We start from the raw sequence: 21710 nt of genomic DNA on the forward strand, positions 1-21710 counted from the left end.
TAAATTCCATCTGCCACTTATCTGCCCATCTGACCATCCCGTCTATATCTTCCTGTAGCCCAAAACACTCAACCTCACTGTTAACCACCCGGCCAATCTTTGTGTCATTCTCAAACTTACCAATCCTACCTCCCACACAGTCTTCTATGTCGTTTATATAAATGACAAATAATAGGGGACTCAGCACAGATCCCTGTGGTACGCCACTGGACACTGGCTTCCAGTCGCTAAAGCATCCTTCTGTCATCACCCTCTGCCTCCTACAACTAAGTCAATTTTGAATCCATCTTATCAAATTACCTTGGATCCCATGTGCCTTTGCCTTCTTTATAAGTCTCCCATGTGGGACCTTGTCAAAGGCTTTGCTGAAATCCATATAAACTACATCAACCTTCATCTACACACCTGGTCACCTCCTCAAAAAATTCAATCAAATTTGTTCAGCATGACCTCCCTCTGACAAAGCCATGCTGACTATCCCTGATCAAACCTTACCTCGCCAAGTGGAGATAGATACTCTCCTTCAGAAATTTCTCCAATAGTTTCCCTACCAGTCACATGAGACTCACTGGCCTGTAGTTCCCTGGCTCGTCTCTGCAACCCTTCTTAAATAGCGGAACCACATTAGCTGTTCTCCAGTCCTCTGGCACCTGCCCCGTGGCCAGAGAGGAATTAAAAATTTTGGTCAGAGCCCCTGCGATCTCGTCCCTTGCCTCCCTCAGCAGTCTGGGACACAAATCATCCGGACCTGGAGATTTGTCCACTTTTAAGCCTGCCAACACCTCCAATACCTTGTCACTCCCTATATCAAAATGCTTAAGAACCTCGCAGTCTCTCTCCCCAAGTTCGATACCTTCATCCTCATTCTCTTGGGTGAAGACGGATGTGAAGTATTCATTCAACACTCTAGCGAGGTCATCTGGCTCCACCCATAGATTGCCCCCTTGGTCCCTTATGGGCCCTACTCTTTCCCTGGTTATCCTCTTCTCATTGATATACTTATAGAATATCTTGGGATTTTCCCTACTTTTACCAGACAGAGCTTTCTCATATCTCCTCTTTGCTGTCCTAATTGCTTTCTTAAGCTCCACCCTGCACTTTCTGTACTCCACTAATGCCTCTGCTGATTTGCTTCCCTTGTACCTGTTAAATGCCTCTCTTTTCCTTCTCATCGTAACCTGAATATCTCTGGTCATCCATGGTTCTCTGGGCTTGTTACTCCTTCCTATCACCCTAGAGGGAACATGTTGAGCCTGTACCCTCCCCATTTCCTTTTTGAACACCCCCCACTGTTCCTCTGTAGATTTCCCCACAAGTAGCTGTTCCCAGTCTACCTTGGCCAGATCCTGCCTTATTTTACTAAAATCCACTCTCCCCCAATCCAAAACATTTTTTTGCAACTTGTCGATTTCTTTGTCCATAACAAACTTAAACTGTACCATGTTGTGGTCGCTATCACTAAAATGCTCGCCCACCACCACCTCAGCCACCTGTCCGGCTTCATTCCCCAGAATTAGGTTCAGCAATGCGCCGTCCCTTGTTGGACCCTCTACATATTGACCTAAAAGGTTCTCCTGTGCACATTTCAAGAAATCCACTCCATCCAAGCCCTTAACACTATGTCTATCCCAATTAATGTTGGGAAAGTTGAAATCACCTAATATAAATACCCTATTATTGTTTTTACACACCTCCACAAGTTGTGCAAATATTTGCTCCTCAATTTCCCACTAACTATCTAGGGGTCTATAATAAACACCTAACAATGTGGCTGCCCCTTTTTTATTCCTGAGCTCTACCCACAAAGCTTCATTCGATGCCCCCTCCAGGATATCATCTCTCCTCACTGCAGTAACTGTTTCCTTAACTCATTCACCTCCTCGACCTCATCTTTCCCACTCCCAGGGTTTGTGACTGCCTCTGAGTCCCCACCAACCACCCTCACTGTCCCTTCCACCGATACCGTCGAACACTTGCCCTCCCACCCTATCACCTCACTCTGTCCTCGGTCATTCTTACCACTCCCTCGTACCACATCCACCTTCAGTTCACTCCCAAGGAGGCATTCACGGACAGATCAGAGCCCTCCCTTTCATGTTCACCTGGACAACCCCCCTGCGGACCCCTTCCCCCGTTGGAACCCCTTTCCCTCTTGGAACTCATTCGCCCCCTTGGAACTCATTTTCCCCCCCCACCTTAGTCCTTCTGCCACCCCACCCCCTCTGGAACCACCCAACTTAGTCCTTCCCTTTTCCTGACTACTTCAGATGCCCTTATTTCTTCCGCCACCTTTACTTTCTCCCCGCTTCACACTCCTTCCTCCCCCTGGACTCCTTCCCCTCTCTGCACTCCTTCCCCCCTCCGAACCCCTTCCTTTACACCTTCCACACCCCCCCTTACACCTACTTCCCCAGTTGCCATTTTTGCCCCAGTACCCCCTCCTCCCCCTCTAGTCCCTCCCCACTCCCAGCCTCCCCGCGACAGCTTCATTTCCTCCCCCCACAACCTCACCCCCCGACACCTTAATTCCCCCCCTTCCAACCTCACTCCCCCGACACCTTCGTTCCCCCCCTCCAAACCTCACCCCCCGACACCTTCATTCCCCTCCTCCCAACCTCTCCCGCAACACCTTTGTTACCCCCCTCCCAACCTTATTTCCCCATACACCTTTGTTCCCCCCTTCCGACCTCATCCCCCGACACCTTCATTCCCCCTCTCCCACCCTCACTCCCCCTTCACCTTTGTTCCCCCGCTCCCAACCACAACCCCCGACACCTTCATTCACCCCCTCCGAACCTCATCCCCCAGCACCTTCATTCCCCCTCCCAACCTCATCTCCCGACACCTTCGTTCCCCCCCTCCCAACCTCATCCCCCGACACCTTCATTCCCCCCCTCCCAACCTCATCCCCCGACACCTTCATTCCCCCCCTCCCAACCTCAGCCCCCGACACCTTCGTCCCCCACCTCTCAACCTCACCCCATCCTGCCACCTCTTCCTCTCCCAGTCAATCCTAGACCTTCGATACATCTTCCTCTCCCAAAATCCGCTGGACCTTCCTCTCCACCCCCTCAACCATCATCTAATGTGAGCAGACCCTCAACGGTGACTTTCCACCTTCCGTGAGCTGCTTCACAGCAGAGCCATGTCCATGAGAATCCACCCTGCATGCCATGGACGTTCCTCCAGGGTCCCATTGCTGTCTGGCTCACATTTTCTGTTCCTCGGATGTCCGCGATGTGAGCAAGGCCCTGGTAGTAAGTCCTGACTTCCATGTGCCACCCTTGTCAAGACATGTTGTGCACTGGCGTGTTTTCCCGCCCATGTGGTTGGATGATTCAGCAAGGAGGAGATGATTCCAGTGGGCTGGCCTTATAATGATATGCAGATGTACTACAATGTGGTTCCTGACGTCCGACAGCAGGGAACATGGCCCGCCATCGACGGGCTGAGCAGACGATCACAAACTGGTTTCACAACGTCTTGAAACCGATTTTTGGCTTTTTTTGTCATATTGTCTTCTCACGCCGCCGAACATGCCCGATGCCAGCAGGCACGGATAATTCCGCCCATAGTATACCTCACTCCATCTCCTGTCTCAGACACAGGATTGACAGTTGGATTAGATATATTGCTTTAAATGTAATGCAAGACACCAAACTTACACATACATGAACTGAAGATATGCTGATGGACCTATCCATGAATTTAATGGATGCTATGTATTCTAGTGTCAGCTGTAGCTCAGTGGGCCTCTGAGTCGGTAAGTAGTGGATTCAATTCTGACTCTCGAGACATGGGCCCAAAACCTAGTTGACACTCCAGTGCAGCATTGCTGGTAGCGTTATCTTTCAGGTGAGACGATTAACCAAGGCCCAGTCTTCTCTCTCAGGTGAATGTAAAAGATTTCATGGCATTATTTGAAGAAGAAAGGAGTTCTCCTTGGTGTCCTATTTATGCCTCAATATTGTGGGGTATGTTTAAAGGTACAGATGTACACTTTCTCCAATATGCAGATTAGATGACTGGGAACCTCTCACAATTATGGGGAATGGTTCCATTCTAATACTGGAGCCTATTCATAAAGCAACTGTGCTTTATCGGCATGATTATAACAATGTTTAGACAGCATTGAAAAATAAATCTTAAAGGAGCCAGTTATAAAATGAATTTAAAAATTATTTTATTATATTCTTGCAAAAAAAACATGTCTAACTAAAAATACAAATAACATAACTTAAAATTTTAGCATGGTATGCTGAAAACATTTTCATTTTTCCCACCTGGGTGGTAATCTGTAAGAATGGGCCAACCATCCATTTATAGAACCCATCTGATTTTCATTTTACTGCTATCAGTGGAATGAAAACCAGATGGGTTTCATAATGGGCAGGAAGTTTCCTTGCCAGCTTACCAGCAAACATTGAAGATCAAAATCTATCCATTGTTCTCAAAATTAATAACAGAAGTTGTCATCTGTTATGTCCTAGCACAGTATGTTCATGTGTATTTGATTTTTTTTAACCAGTCCACAATTTTAGATTACAAAAACAGAATTACCTGGAAAAACTCAGCAGGTCTGGCAGCATCGGCGGAGAAGAAAAGAGTTGACGTTTCGAGTCCTCATGACCCTTCAGCAGAACTGAGTATAGTTAGGAGAGGGGTGAAATATTAGCTGGTATATTTCACCCCTCTCCTAACTATACTCAGTTCTGCTGAAGGGTCATGAGGACTCGAAACGTCAACTCTTTTCTTCTCTGCCGATGCTGCCAGACCTGCTGAGTTTTTCCAGGTAATTCTGTTTTTGTTTTGGATTTCCAGCATCCACAGTAGTTTTTTTGTTTTTATCACAATTTTAGATTTATTGCTCACAGTATTCCCCTGACCAAAACAAGTGCTTCTGAAATAAACTTCTGTGAGTAGGATTTTGTTGCCTTTTCTTATGATTTGAGAAATTTCAAGCACATAGAAAGATAAGGGGAGATGTAGGAATATAAATTTGAGTCAATCAAAAAAGGGACAACTTGCTGGGTCTTTCCTAATTCTGAATTTCTTTCACTCCTGATTTAACTATAAGCATATTAATAGTTATATTGTTATTTTTTTCAAGAATATTGATAAGTACATTTTCAGATGCCTTTCTTTTCTTTGGCAACAGGTTTCATTTGGGGTGAAGTAAAGCAAATGTGGGATGGTGGACTTCAGGACTACATACACGACTGGTGGAACCTTATGGATTTTGTAATGAATTCTTTATACCTAGCAACAATTTCTCTTAAAATTGTTGCTTTTACTAAGGTAATTTCATTTTCACTCTTCCCATTCTCCTCAGGAATTGAACTTTTCAAGTGAACAAAAACCTGAACAGAGAAATAACTTCTTACATTACATAGCTGCAGTTGAACGAAAATTGGTGATTCTAACGAGGTTACAACTACAAAAAAATTATCTAAAAAATTCAAAGCAACAAACTCTTGCTTCAGTATGATTTTTGGTTTATTCAAAGAGGGTTGCATAATAGGTGACAGAAAGAAATGATATGAAGAGAGAGGAAAAGGGAAGGAAATGAAGTAAGAGGAAAGAAACTAGGGATGAAAGAGAAAATATTAAATAGAGAATGAATTAAAAACAAGAATGAAAGGGGAGAGGAAGAGCAACAAGAAATACACAAGATAAAAGAAACTGAAGTGAAAGGAAAGAAAAAGAAAACAGCTGAATGGCGAGAGAGAAACAAGTGAAGAAGAAAATTAAAAGAATGGCAAGAGTAGATAAAAGAGAAACAATTGATGGGAGAGAGGCTAGTGATGGAAACAGGATAATGAGAATGCAGAAATAGAAGACATAAGAGTAGTAAAGGACAATGTAAACTTTGCAGACTTTTCTTTAGAATACCTTTTGGTAGCAACATTAATAACTCATGGTTTAGTTGGCTATGAAAAATTTCTAGTGTATTCAGGCACAAAAATAGTATTCCATCATCCAGGTCTCTAGCCTTGTTCCACAAATTGTCACGATTTGAGGATAGACTTAGTACCTGCCTGGAACTTAGCCTATGATTCTCTGATGCATGCCAATAATATACATAGATAAGTTTTAATAAGGAACTAGGATATGTTTCATAGCTAAGGAAATTTTTAACACAAATTTGTTTTCCACATAATGAAAAAAGAACCACATCTTATATACAGGATGTTTACAATTACAATGTAATGTTTTCTGTACCAACAATTTTAGAAGCAGGCTTTTCCATTCCTATCTTATGAGGATTTTGAAATTTTTGTATATTTGTTACTGACTTTTTAATTTTTCTTATTATTCAATAGTTTAACTGTCTTTGATGAAAGTAGTCTTATAGTTCTGAAGTATTAAAAGTAACCAGATTAAGTAGTCCTGCTCAAAACTGTCTGTTAAAATATAGAATTACATTTCTGAAAAGTCAAACACTCCTCATCTATCACATGCTTTATTTTGAGTTCTATTTTCCATCTTTAATTTAACAGTATCCTATAATTAAGCAGGAGTTTGAAGAAAAGATTACCCTGCGCATCATTTCCAGATCAATTAAAAACACAATGGTTTTCACAGCAGTAATCATTATGCTTTCAAAGAAATAAGATTTCTCTTTGAATGTAAAAACCTCTAAAAATACAATCTATATAACATACAGTACCTGTAAGCACCCAGATACTATGGTTAACAGCTGCTCCAATAAATCAGTAAAACAGTAAGAGAACGCAGTCATTAGAAATGTCATTTGGGGTTTGATGACAATAATTAAACTGCAAATCATTATGTTCATGCATTTTGAAATTGATACCTGATATATGCTAATAACTGTAGATTTTATACTTAGACTGCATAGGTCAGTAAAACAAAACAAACATTGTTTCTTTATCAGGGATTATTACGATCATTTTCTGATTTGTACAATGGAATATTTTATTTTCAGGACAAATAAATTGTCATTGACCTATATCAAGCTCATCAAAGTTGAGACATGTTTTATACTAACACCATTATTTTGTTTAAAGTACAGTGGTTCACGCCAACGGGAGGACTGGGAAATGTGGCACCCCACCTTAGTTGCTGAGGCACTATTTGCTATTGCAAACATCTTCAGTTCCCTTCGCCTAATCTCACTATTCACGGCTAACTCTCATCTGGGACCCCTGCAAATATCTCTTGGACGTATGCTCTTGGATATTCTAAAGTTCTTATTCATATACTGTCTGGTGCTACTAGCTTTTGCAAATGGTTTGAATCAGTTATACTTTTACTATGAGACAAATGCATCAGAGGAACCAAATAACTGCAAAGGAATAAGGTGTGAAAAACAGAACAATGCCTTTTCAACGTAAGCATTTTTGTTTTCTTTTACGTTGCAATGTGTAGTTAAGCTCATGGGAGGACCTTTCTGAGTTTGTGCCAAAATTTTCACCATGCATTGTTGGCTCACAGGTACTAAGTAAATAACCTCCATATCTATACATACTTTGCATTGAAACTATAAGGGAAAGTCTGTACTCAGATGTTCTATTTTTACTATTGAGCCAGTGCAGTAACAGGGGGAAGATAATCCTGTAAGCAGGCCTTGTATCTAACTGGCACTCAGAATCATCCATTATTTTACAGCCAAACTGTACTAGGTTTGCTGGAATCTCTCAGTGACAATATATGAAGGTGGTTTGCTTTGGAAATGCGAAGACAACACAGTTGGCCTGCAACTTCGGTGCATAGAAGACCATGACCAAATCTGATTTGTTTTTCTAATCCTTCAAATTTATCAATATGATTGAATTTTTTTATATTTAGGTCTCTTGTTTGGGCTATGTTGAGTGCATTTAATTTATTTTGTTTTTGACCTGTTTTCAATTTTGAATTTGTCTGATTTGCAAAAGCAGGCAGCATGGCTAGTAGGGTAAAGTTGTAAACTATGCTGCCTGTGATTTATATTCATTTGGGTTGCGGCCTTCAAGAGAACAGGAATAAGGGACTGGACCTTGTTTTAATGTTTTGTGCTTTAGACTTGATGATTTAAAAAAAAATTGGAGCATGGGATTTGTGTAGATGTTCGTTACTATGGCAAACAAACCAGAGGCAAGAAGAGGTTGAGTCACTTAGTTCTCTTTATCACTTGCTGCTTATGTTGTTTCACATGTAGTAGTACTGTGCTGTACCTTCACCAGGTTCACACCCCATTTTTAGGTACGCCTGGTGCTGCTTCTGGTATGCCTTCTTGCACTCTTCACTGAACCCAGGTTGATCCAGCTTTTGGAAGCTGAGATGTCACTGTTGCTATGCAAGCAAACAGGGACAGTGATTTTCTGCACAGCTATATTGAAAATCATTTTGTCATGAGTCAAGTTTCAACTTTGCTTCCTTGATCTTTTTTGGGAGATTTTTTCCGTACTTTATCAGAAGCAGAAGTCGTAAACTGCCCTGCAACTCCAATAACTGATATGCCTCTCTACTCCTGGCCACTGCCTACACTGTCGCTCACAATGAAGTAACAGAGTAAAACACTGGAACTGAGCTTGCACAGCTTTGGCAACAAAAGCAGCCATAAATAGCAGTTGATGCAAGATCAATTGTTCATTTTAACTGAGAATGATAGATTTTTGTTAACACAAGTTAAACCAGTTAGCTCAGTTGACTCGATGGTTAGCATGTGGTTTAGAATATTGCCAAAAGCGCAGGGTTTGATCCCTGTTCTGGCTAGGTAGACTGGGCCCTGCCTCCTTGCCCTGCCCCACAGTAAAATCACGGCATCATGGTTCAGTGACCCTCAAATAATCAAGGATGCTACCTGAAGAAGAAGTAAGGTCAACCAAAAATAGTAAAGGGTTTGGGATAAAAGTGAGTATGTGAAGTTAGATTGCAGACTAACCATGATTTCATTGGGCTTGATTTTACAGCCCTCCGCCAGCATATCTGAAGGCAAGGTGCTCATAAAATAAAGCCTTCCCACTGCTTTCCCATCCACCCCAACCTGTTTCCAATAATGCGGCGGGTGGAGAAGACATCAGGCAGCCAGCCCACCCTGAAGTGGCCCTCATTCTGCCTCCGCCATTGTTTTATGTCTGGCAGGGGAAGGTGGAGGAAAGACAGGGAGCCCGTGCTGCTGTCAGGAATGAAGGGGGAGGGGTTCTGTGCACCCTTGAGAGGCACCTCCACAAGATCATATCCCTCCCATCCTTTAACCGTACCCGCGCACCGCGCCCCCCACCCCAGCGGCACCCTGCCACGCCCCTTGCCCCTTCCCCCATCCCCTCATGCCGAGTCTGCCAGCCAGGCCCATCCAAAATCCCAGACTTACCTTTGAGTCCGGACTCCATCACTTTTCTTTCTTGGGGACCGCCTGTAGTCTCATCAGTGGCCACTTCTTGACCCCGCCGCTGCTGGGCCAACAGAGCTGCCGGCCAATCAGCTTGGCCAGCAGTTCTCTCGGGCAGAACTTCCCAAATAAAGGCAGAAGTCCTGCTCTGAAACAATTAAAGCTGCTCCCGGTGTAATATTGCTATGGGGCAGCTGGGTTTCAGGTGGATGGGCTGAGGACTGACTTCAGTCAGGCGGGCGGTGTAGAAGCGTAGAAACTAGGAGCAAGCAGGAGTAGGCCATTCGGCCCTTCGAGCCTGCTCCGCCATTCAATATGATCATGGCTGATCCTCTATCTCAACGCCTTGTTAGAATTTTGTACGTTTCAATCAGATCCCCTCTCATTCTTCTAAACTCTAGTGAATACAGGCCCAGTTGAACCAATCTCTCCTCATACGACAGTCCTGCCATTCCCGGTATCAGCCTAGTGAACCTCCACTGCACTACCCCTATGGCAAGTATATCCTTTCTTAGGGAGGGAGACTAAAACTGCACGCAATACTCCAGGTGTGGTCTCACCAAGGCCTTGTGTAACTCCAGTAAGAGATCCGTACTTCTGAACTCAAATCCTCTTGCAATGTAGGCCAACATACCATTTGCCTTCCTAATTGCTTGCTGCACCTGCCTATTAACTTTCATTGACTGGTGTACAAGGACACCCAGATCCCTTTGTACATCCACATTTCCCAATATATCATCATTTAATTATACTCTGCCTTTCTGTTTTTCACACTGAAGCATATAACTTCACATTTATCAATGTTATACTGCATCTGCCATGCGTTTGCCCAGACACACAACTTATCTAAATCACCCTGAAGCCTCCTTGCATCCTCCTCACAACTCACAACCCTGCCCAGTTTTGTGTCATCAGCAAACTTGGAAATATTGCATTTGATTCCCTTATCCAAGTAATTTATATATATCGTGAATAACTGGGGCCCAAGCACTGATCCCTGCAATACACTATTAGCCACCGCCTGCCACCCGGAAAAAGACCCATTTATTCCGACTCTCTGTTTCTGGTCTGTCAACCAATTCTCAATCCATGCCCAGTATATTACCCCCAATCCTATGTGCTTTAATTTTGCCCACTAGCCCCTTACGTGGGACCTTATCAAAAGCTTTCTTGAAATCCAAATACACCACATCCACTGGTTCTCCCTGATATATTTTACTAGTTACATCCTCAAAAAACTCCTGTAGATTAGTTAAGCATGATTTCCCTTTCATAAACCCATGCTGACTTTGTCTAATCCCGTTAATGCTTTCCAAGTGTTCTGTTACCACATCTTTTAAAATAGACTCTAGCATTTTCCCCACTACTGATGTTAGGCTAACAGGTCTGTAATTCTCTGTTTTTTTTCCGTCTCTCCTTTTTTAAATAGTGGGGTTTAATAGTGGGAGTGGGGAATACTACGCCCTCTACAATCCAGCCTGTTGAATGTCAGAAGGGTTAAATGAATTACTTATACTCCTGATCCTTCTGTGTGTATAAATTCAGGTTGTTGTTGTTTGCAGGTTATTTGAAACTCTCCAATCACTGTTCTGGTCAATATTTGGTCTCATTAACCTATATGTGACAAATGTGAAGGCTCGTCATGAATTCACAGAGTTTGTAGGTGCCACCATGTTTGGAACATACAATGTTATCTCTCTTGTGGTTTTGCTCAACATGCTCATAGCTATGATGAACAATTCTTACCAGCTTATTGCGGTGAGTTCTTCCTGGATATTTTCTACTGTTAAAAAGAAAGAATTATTTCAAATATGATGACATATATTTCATCCAAGAAACTAAGTATAAATCAGGGAGTAAACATTAAACACAAGAAATCTAAAATAGAAACGGAAAGTGCATATAGGCAGATTAGCATTTAAAAGAGAAATGTACCCAGTTGACCATTTCTGATAGTGACCAAAATCTTCACCTGTCTTTCTATTTCATATATTGACTATGCTCCATATTTTTCCTGTATTTTTTTTAAGTTTGACCTTAGCTAATTTGAATTTGCTATGATGGAGATATCAAAATAGAATTACCTTATAGGTTTAAGACATGATTGCAAATTAAATTCAACACGAATGACAGAAAAATATGGAAATGATAAACAATTAACATGAAAGGAATTATCAGTCTTTTATGGCGGAGGTTACAACACCTGTTTATATTTAAACAGTGAAACAAAAAATTTGAGTGGGAGGCTGCAATTCATGCATATTCCAGCAGGCCATTTTCAAATGTCACCATTTTAATTTGATTGATTTATGTAGGACCATGCAGATATTGAGTGGAAATTTGCAAGGACAAAGCTTTGGATGAGCTATTTTGAAGAAGGTGGAACTCTCCCAACTCCTTTTAACATTATTCCAAGTCCAAAGTCTGTCTGGTATTTAATAACATGGACTCGAAGACACTTATGCCTCAAAATTTTCTGCATGCAAAAACGAAAGAAACCTGAAAGTCTTGGCTCTCTCGGGGTAGGAAATGTAATTTCTTCCTACATATTTTACCAGACGTTAATATCGTAAACGCTAAAATGCACAATTGCTATTTCAAAGCATGTTTCTTTACTTATTTACTCAACTGTGTGTTTTATCTTTTGAAGAGGCGCGCAGCTAACAATCTGAGACGAAACCACCAGTACCAGGTAAGGGAAATCTTTAAAGTACGCTTTGGTTTTCTACAACAGCTAAATTAATAAAGCACCGAGATTACACCAAGTCAGCAAACTACTCTCCTTCATTCCTTATCTGTCATATTGGGCGGAATCGTCCCAGGTTTGCACTAAGTACAGTAGCGGGTGGGAATAAGAATGCTATACCCGCTGGCCGCAGTGGCGGCTTTTCACTCTGTATCATTTTGATCCTGCCTCATTAATCATGCATTCCTGGGAACCACACCATTTCGCTGGCGGGCAGCCTCTGATTCACCCGCCATGCCATCACCACATCGCTTTCTCACACCAGGCGCCATATTTAAAGTGCAACCGCGCGCACACCTCTCAGTGCTCCGAGCCCAGGACTGCTGCACAGAAGACATGGCCCCAAAAGGCAAGAAGACTGCAGCCTCCACCCCCCGCCGTGGTGCATCCATGGAAGGCCCTTTGGACGCAGTGGAGGCTGGCCATGATGTCCTCTGGCCCCGCTCTGGGCGAAGGCCAGCAAGCAAGGTGACCAATCCAGCATGGGAGGAGATGGCAGTGGTGGTCAATGCCAACGCCCTGCAAAAGAGGACAGCCACCCATTGCTGAAAGAAGATATATGGTCTCATCCGTTCCACCAGGGTAAGTCACACTTCACATCACTCTCAACTCACACACTCACAAATCCATCACACATCCACAGGGATCTCGCACCTCAAGGGACAACACCACTAACTCTCTCACACACCCTCGCATCTCCGTCAGGCCCATTCCCTGTCGTGCTGATGTCCTCATTCCGACCATGGCTCCGCTCACCACATAAACATTCCATGCAGTGCCATGCGTCCAGCTCACACTCTCTACATCTGTTTTCATGCAGGAGACACTGACTGACAACACCAGGGAGAGGTCCCAGACCGGGGTTGGAGTGGCCCACATAAGGCCCCTCACTCACTTTGAGGAGCGAGCCAACGCATTAATGGGTGAGGACTAGCACTGTGCCTGTGGCAACACTAAGTTCAGTGGTGAACACCACGTGAGGATCCTGCACCACATCATTCCTCTTTCAACACAAATATGAATGCTCACACTCCAGCTTTTGACTCTGCTGCCATACACTAGTTATATCTACTTTGGTTCACAGGGAACTCGGTCAAGCAACCAACACCAACACCTTCAACCAGCCAGTCCCTCAGCTCCATCCAGGTCCTCACCTCCAGCTAAGAGGACACCTCCTTCATTGAAGAGTTGGAATTAAGTAGCCGGAAGATGCATGACAGCGCTTACCCACATCCTGCACCAGCGCAGACACACACACCTCGGTGGAACCTAGATCTAGAGCAGGCTCAGGTTCACAATCTGGTGGTCACCACAAGGACGTGTGTCCGCAGCAGGAAGAGGCAGGTTCACTGAGCTCCTCGACACTCGGAGGGCTGCTGGGGAAGAGGCATCTGTCAGGTCCGACATCAGGTGATGAGCCTCAGGATTCAGCCTTCCAACTCATCATGGAGAGTCAGCAGAAGGCAGGGGAAGACACACAGGGCTGCTGGAAGCCTTCAACAGAGTTGCACGCATGTCGGCGGGGTGCGTCCGCCTGCTCTCTGATGAAGTGGTGCCCACATGTGTGCACATGGAAGCCTATATGGGAAGGATGGCAGACGCCATGGAGATCCTGGTCCAGCAGAAGGCGGAGATGCATGCGGACCTGCACTCCATCACGGTAGCCATGGGTGACTTCCTGCAGTGGCAATGCAAGAGGGAAACGGGGCACCTCGACATCACTCCAGGTGCTGCTTCCCCTCAAGGAGTAAGGCCGGGGCCCTCGGCCACCCAAAGGGAGGAGGAGCGGCAGCTGGACACCCCTGGGTCATCCGCTCAGGAATTCAGAGGCTGTCCTCTCCCTCTGAGTCCCCTTTGCCTGTGACCCCCCCTCAACCTCATCCTCTGTCACCGCAGAAGGAGCAGCTGGTCAAAGGGAGGACAGCCAAAGCAAGCCGGAACTCCCAAGGCCTCGGCTGTCCAGAGGACCCACGCCTAAGTCGTCAGAGGTAACAGGGCCAACCATTGTACAGACTGTCTCCACCCCTGCTGTGGATGTCAGGGCAACACCCAGAAGTGTTAGGCCTAGAAAAGTTAAGAAATTCTGATCACATTTGGTTTCGCGGGTGAGCACATTTTGTCGCTTTATAACCTGAAAATATATTCTCTTTCACTGAATGATGTGTAATGTTGTCTTTCAGCTTCATTAACAGGCTCCTGAGTCCTCCCACTGCATTCCACCACCCACTCTTCCACCACCCCGCCCCCGACTGGCATTTCAGCTGCACGCAGCCAGCCCACGAGTGATTCTGGAGGGAGAAGTGTGTGTGTGTAGCAGGGTTTTTTGGAGCCTTGTGCAAGCACTCTCCCACCCATGCGGAGCCTTCCTCTATCACACTCATCTCAATGTCCCAAGCATTCTCAATGCTGCCTGCTGGGGTTTGCTTTCAGTTGTCTATCTGAGCTGACCTGCATCTCCGCCCACCCACTGATCACACTCCCATGCAGCACCTGTGCCCGTCCAACACGAGGCTCCACCCACTTTCGATTTGACGAACATGGTAGTGGAAAAGTTCTTGATCAGCTCCCCTGCCCTTCCCCCTCCCCCAGTTACCCATGTCTTTTACCCCAACAATGTCGACCCCCCTGACATCATCTTCCAACTTACCACTGTCGCCGAATAGCCAGAACTGTTTTTTTTCGGGGATGTCCAGGTGAACATGCAAGTTCCCTGCTTCCCCGAAAATCCCGACCCCACCCACATTGACCTCCCCAACCTTCTCCTCCCTACCCCCAGGGTCCGTGTCTACCTCCGAGTCCCCACCAACCACCCTTTGCCACCCCTTCTACCGCTACCATTGCACTCTCACCCTCCCACCCTACCGGCTCACTCTGCCTTCTCTCATTCTCACCATTCTCTCCTACCACCCCCACCCTCATTTTGCTCCCCAGGAGGCAGCCATCAATTCCACAACCCCCTCCATTGCACGACCATCTGGACATCCCCACCCCCGCCTTACTCCTTCCCCACCTCTGGACTCGTTCCTCACCCCTGGGACTCCTTCTCCCCTCCAGACTCCTTCATCCCCTTGGACTTCTTCCTCCCCCTGCATTCCTTCCTCCCTCGGAATTCCTTCCTCTTCCCGAAGTCCTGCCCCCCTCGGAACTCCTTCCTCCCACCAAAGTCCTTCCCTCCTCCAAACTCCTATCCTTACACCTTCCTGCCCCCTTACACCAATTCCCCAGTTGCCATATTCTACCCCCTTATACCCTCCTCCCCCCTCCCAAACTCACCCCCGTCTGACACCTTCGCTCTCCCCCTTCCAGCTTCACCTCCCCTGACACGCCTTTCTCTCCCAGTCAAACCTACACCTTCCCCTCCACCCCCTCGATAAGCATCCATTGCAGACCATATCCAAGACACTGAAGTCCCAAAGCAGACCTTCAACGGTGATCTTCCACCTTCCATGGGCTGCTTTGCAGCAGAGCCATGTCTATCAGAATCCACCCAGCATGCGATGCACCTTTCTCCAGGGTCCTGTTGCTGTCGGGCTCCAGCATCTTCTGCTCCACTGATGTCCACGGTGTAAACAAGTCCCTGAAGGCTGATTTCTGCACACCATGCTTGTCAAGATGTGTTCTGAACTGGTGTGTTTTCCCACTGATGTGGGTGGTAAATTTGACATGGAATGATTCTGGCAAGCTGGGCCTATAATAACATGCAAATGTATGACAATGAGTTCCCGACGTGTGGCGGCAGAAAACGTGGCCCTCCATTGACGGGTGGAGCGGACGATTGCAAATCAGTTTCACGACGCTCTGAAACCAATTTTTGGCCTTCCCACCATGTAATCCACTCACACCCGCCATGGCGCCCAACACCAGCAGGCATGGAAAATTCCATCCATTATTTTCACATGGTGCTACCACAGACCTCATATTTGTATAAATCTTTAAGTGTTTTATTAATAGAAATCGGCCCTCTTAGACCAAGAGACAGGGAGTATTGTATCTAAGTTTACTGACAATCCAAAGCTAGGTGAGAATGCAAGCTCTGAGGAGGACACAAAGAGGCTGCAAAGAGATATAGTTACGTGAGTGGGCGACAAGGTGGCAGATGGAGAATAGTGTGGGGAAGTGTGAGGCTATTCACTTTGGTCATAAGAATAGAAACACAGAATATTTTTTAAAAGGTGTACAACTTGTAAATGTTGACATTCAGAAAGTCTTGGGTGTACTCGTACAAGGAATCCAAAATGTTAGCATGCAGATACAGAAAGCAGTTAGGAAAGCAATAGTATGTTGGTCATTGGGCTGGATTTTCCTCACCTGCCCGCTGCTGTGATCTTCCGGTCCCGCCGCAAGTCAATGGACTTTTGGCTGGGGCACCACCTCACCCACGGAGGGTCCCGCCCGTGACTGGGCCGGAAAACCCCGGCCATTATTGCAAAAGTTTGGAGTACAAGAATAAAGAAATCTTGCTACAATTGAATGGGGCTTTGGTGAGACCACACCTGGAATACTGTGTACAATTTTGATCTTGACATTTAAAGAAGGATATACTTGCATTGGAGGCAGTACACTAGAAGGGTCACAAGATTTCTCCCTGGGATGAGAGAGTTGTCCTACATTGGGTCTATATTCTCTGGAGCTTAGAAGAATGAGAGGTGATCTCAGTGAAACGTCCAAGATCATGAAAGGGATTGACAGTTTATGTACTGAGACGTAGGTGTTTCCCCTGATAGGAGAGTCTAGAACAAGGGGGCACAAGTTCAGGATAAGGGACTGATAATTTAGGACTGAAATGAGGAGAAATATTTTCACTTAAACGCTTGTGGATCTTTGGAATTCCCTGCTCCTGACGGTTGTGGATGCAACATCAATTAATATATTTAAGGCTGAAATAGACAGAATTTTGGTCTCTCAGGGAGTCAAAGAATTTGGGGAACGAGCAGAAAACTAGAGCTGTAGCCCAAAATCAGCCATAATCATATTGAACGGTGAAGTAGGCTTGATGGGCCATATGATCTTTTTATGCTCGTATGTTTTCTCCTTGTGAGGTCTAGATACCGAACATTTCCTTAGACCTGTTTCCACTCCACCAGAAGTGTAAATTAGCTTTCCAGTAAAGTTCCTAGAAACTTCATGTAGCAAAGTGGCAGTAGCTCCAGAAATGTTCCAGATTAATGGATTTTTGAGAGCTTATGATTTATTTTATACTGAATTCTAGTTTGTTGGACAATTTGCCTGACTTTCTGGTAGGAAGATTTTAAAACTCTGGATATCCTGAGGAGGATACTTTGGAGGTGCAAGAACAGGACCATAAGAGGGATGCAAAGGAAACTCATTTATCCCAAAGTTAGAAGCAAAATACTGCAGATGCTGGAAACCTGAAACAAAAACAAAAATACCTGGAAAAACTCAGCAGGTCTGATAGCATCTGCGGAGAGGAATACAGTTAACGTTTCGAGTCCGTATGACTCTTCATCAGAACTAAGAAATATAGAAATGAGGTGGAATATAAGCTGGTTGAAGGGGGTGGGACAGGTAGAGCTGGATAGAGGGCCAGTAATAGGTGCTCGATGTCCACCCTTGGCCCGCTATCCAGATTCTGATGTGGTCTGGCCCTTAAAACAGACTGGTTATCCTGTCAGAACCATCAGTTGGCCATCTGGCACAATCTGCTGGCTGGCCACCCGAGATTGGCTTGGTGGGAAAGCCTACAGCAATGAGATACATGTAGACACCATTATCATTGAGCATGGTATAGACAAGACTTCCTCCAACTGAAGCAATATTTTCATTCCCCACTTTCCAGTTACGCCTGAAAATTTGTACCTGACTGCATCCTGTACCATGATCAGAATGAGCCTGACAATGTACTACCTCTAACCTCAAGCCAGGACATTCAGTCCACCTGCAAGACAACTTGCATTGACCTGTACCATATGGTCCATTTCCATCCCCACTTTCCTACGTGTGACAAAACCTTTATTCATGCTTTATAATTTCCAGGCTCAACTTCTCTCACTTTCCTCTTGTTAGTTTCCCAAGTTCCATCTTACACCGATTCTAACTCATCCAATAGCCACATTCTATCCTGCATTAACTTTTGTTCAACTGTCAACTCTGTCTTCAGCAAACTTCATTGGTTTCATGTTCCCAACACACTGGGGGGGGGGGATTTTCCCCTCGTTGGACAGGTCGGGCCTGGAAGCAACCCGAAAACAGTCCGCCGCCCACGATCGGGCCCCGACCACGATTTCACGCTGACTGGCCAATTAACAGCCAACCAGCACGAAACGTGCGCTGAGAGCTTCCATGCTGCCGGGGTTGGGGCGGGAGGAGTGCGCGCGCTGGAGTCTGCGCATGCGCGGGTGCGTGCTCACTGAAAGTTCCCTGAAGGCACAGAGCTGCCTCAGGGAGCTGAAGATTTTTATAAACAAAATTAAAGATGTTAAAAATCTAGAAAAAATGTCCGCACAGCAGACTCACGCACCTTTACACGATGATTATTAAAATCCTGCCCAAACATTTTTTTTTAATTATTGAAACCTCACCCGCCCGTGAATGAGGTTTCGCATAAAATGTAAAGGCCTCCTGGCTTATTCGCCCACCCACCAGCCATAAGGTTGGACAGGCAGCAGAAAATTCAACTTAATTACCAGCTTAAGGGCCTTAATAGGCCTCTTAATCGTCAGCGCGCATGCTGCCAACTCTGGCACATGTCCGCCAACCAAAATATCACGCGAGTGCACAGTGACATCGGGCGCTTGCTCGACATCATCTCGTGTTATTTCAAGCTCGGGCATGTCGGGCAGGTGCCCACACGCCGAGCTGAAACTCCTGCCCATTGACTTCAAAGTCCATCTAGCCTACAAAACATTTCATGGCTTTGCACCATCCCACTTCTGCAGTGTTGTTAGGCCTACATTCTTTCATTAATTTAGGCAGAACTGTCCTTTTGCGATTATTCCTTCCAATAAACCATTGATGGTCGAGCCTTCAGTCATTCAGACGTATTTGAACCCTTTACCTTGTAACATCTCTTCCCACTTTTACCATTCTCTTGAAAATTTACCTCTTTGTCTACACCTCAGTCACCTCCCCATCCCTCCTCAGATACACCTGCTAAGTATCCAGTCCTCTTTTAGATACAGCCTGGATGTTTCACTAAATTAAAGGGACTGTATAAATGCAGTGTGATATTGTAGCTTAAGGAACACTATGATGTCATATAAAGAGAATAACAGCAGAATCATGACTTTCAATCGCTAGGCCATGTTGCAAAGCAATTTAGGAGCTAATGGAATGCTGGGTACAAAGCCAGAACAATGAAGTCTACTGAAATTATGCATAGATTTGCAATCTGCTCATCAAACCAGAAACTGAGTGTTAGTACAAAAGCAAAATACTGCAGATGCTGGAATTGTGAAATAAAAACAGAAAATGTTGGAAATACCTGGCAGGGCAGGCAACACCTGTAGAGCGGAACAGAGCGAACAAGCTGGATTTAGTGGAGCCCACTGGGACGGAATGATGGCGGAGGGAGTGGGTGGGAGAACCTACATCAGATTCCCAACATTGGGAAAACTGTCCCCAATTAATTTGCGGGTAGGAAGGGCCCGATGCATGAATATCACCCACCAGCAGCAGGAAGGCAATTAGGCTTATTAGTGAACCACTTAAAGCCAATTATCCGTGAACCCACCAGAACTTCGTGATGGCTCAGGGATTTAATGAGAGTCGCATGGCTTTCCCATACCTCCCGAGGGCCAGCCAGCAAACGCCATCGGGTTTGCCTGCAGCCTTGGGGGGTGGTGGGGGTGCATCCCCCATTGACAGGTACGATGTGCTCAATCAAGGGACCCAGCATCAGGAATGGGCAGGCCGCTGAAAGCCACCCCCCCTGCTCTTGCCGCCAAGCCCCCTGCCTCCCTCTTTCCAACAGCCCCCTCCTTGTGACCCCCATCCCGCCCTCACTCACTTGTGCCCTGGGATCCAGCAAATATCCTGGGCCTGGGCCCCAGTGCATTACTGGCAGCAGCCACCACTGCTTGGTTGGTAGCTCAGTGATTCAGTTTGGTGATGACCCTTCATCCTGATGGCATTGAAGACTCTTTAAAGTGGCATGGGAGATAAAGGTCTGCACTAGATCTCCCTTTTCCTGAGCTGTGTGGGTGTGCAGCCATTGGCTCTGCTCAACTCTTGAACAGAGAACGCCCTGTTTGTGCTAATCACAGGGAGTGAAGAATATTGTGCTCTTCCAGATGGAACTGATGAATATACTTTATGTGTGCATCCATTAAATTAGCGGACTGGATTTTACATGTGGGGAGGGGGCGTGGTGGGTTGGTTACTGCTAGCACCCCCAGGAAGAAAGGTTGGTTCTAAACCGACCAACTTTGAATAAGGCCGTTCCGCAGAAATAACACAATGCCAGCAGCCTAAACAAGCTGAGGGTTGGACATCCGCCCCTCTGTGAGAGGAAGCCCCACCCTCAAGAGCTGCCAGCTAATCTGATTGGGGGGTAACTCTCACGATCCCAACTGCATCAGAGCTCAGTAGGGGATGCTGCTGAGACTGCAAGCAGGCCACAGGATGAAGAGAACATGGCCAACGGAGAGAGGTAAGTCTGGGGTTTTGGACAGGGCAGGATCGGGGAGCCTAGGGAGGGGGTAGGGGCGAGGCTGGTGGTGGCATGGGTTTTGGAGACCTGGTGGGTAAGAACAAAGGGGAAGTTACATTTGGGGGGTGGGAAGGGCACTGAATGTGCACAGGGCACACCCCTCACCCCAAATGATGTGCACTCCTCTTTCTTTCCCCATCTTTTCAACAAAGTTGTTTAAAAAATGGCATTCCCATTCTGACCCACCTACCACTGGCCAGAATTTTATGGCAGTGGAGTCCTAAGGGCAGGCAAGCTAGTTGGCGGCTTACCACCCCCTGTATTATGGGGTCCAATTCGGGCATGGTGGGAAGGTGGTGGGCTAGCTACCTGACATATTGCACGTGCCTCCCATCCCGCTGAAAACATGCCAAGCAGGACGCCGTAAAATCCAGCCCAGTTTATTTTTTTCAACAGGCCCATAACTTTTCCCAATCTTCTGTTCTCATACTAATGGGCATGTTAGCCACCTGCACCAAATAGGTATTTTTTATTGAAATGCAAACAACTTATTAATGTTTTTAAAAAGATGATTTGATATGAAAGTGACAGTACAAAAGCATAAACATTTATTCAAAAGTGCTAACAGTATAATCTTAGGCATATTTTGTTATATTCTGTAAAATGAAGTAATTCTTATTTTGCCTGTACCTGTCTTTCAGGAAGTTATAAGAAATTTGGTGAAAAGATATGTTGCTGCAATGATCAGAGATGCGAAAACTGAAGAAGGGCTGACTGAAGAGAATTTCAAAGTAATTTTCTCACCATTGTTTGCCAAATTCTGTTCCTAGAAAAAGAATCACAGTGATAGTTGCAATAACTTAAAAATTGGCAAAGATCATTTCCAGTTGAAAAGAAAGTTCACCAGTAAAACCTCAAATATGAGTAGAAATGCTTTAGTGTCAATTCACAAAGTGTCCAATGTCCAGTGTTACCACTTGTTCTGCTTCTAAGTTACTGGTAAGGGTGGGAAGAAATCTTGA

General features: G+C 45.4%; 1 protein-coding gene across 1 annotated transcript in view; it reads left to right on the top strand.

The window, feature by feature from the left end:
• The window catches only part of LOC144682447 (short transient receptor potential channel 4-like), a 96339-nt gene that overhangs the window by 73406 nt on the left and 1223 nt on the right, over positions 1-21710 (top strand). The window contains exons 5-10 of the mRNA XM_078544850.1: positions 5159-5298; positions 7032-7354; positions 10897-11092; positions 11650-11856; positions 11985-12026; positions 21390-21479. Coding sequence (XP_078400976.1) covers positions 5159-5298; positions 7032-7354; positions 10897-11092; positions 11650-11856; positions 11985-12026; positions 21390-21479 — 998 coding nt within the window. The remainder of the gene's footprint in view (positions 1-5158; positions 5299-7031; positions 7355-10896; positions 11093-11649; positions 11857-11984; positions 12027-21389; positions 21480-21710) is intronic.

Source organism: Cetorhinus maximus, chromosome 7, assembly GCF_964194155.1.
Source record: "Cetorhinus maximus chromosome 7, sCetMax3.hap1.1, whole genome shotgun sequence".
In the NCBI taxonomy this organism is placed as follows: Eukaryota; Metazoa; Chordata; class Chondrichthyes; order Lamniformes; family Cetorhinidae; genus Cetorhinus; species Cetorhinus maximus.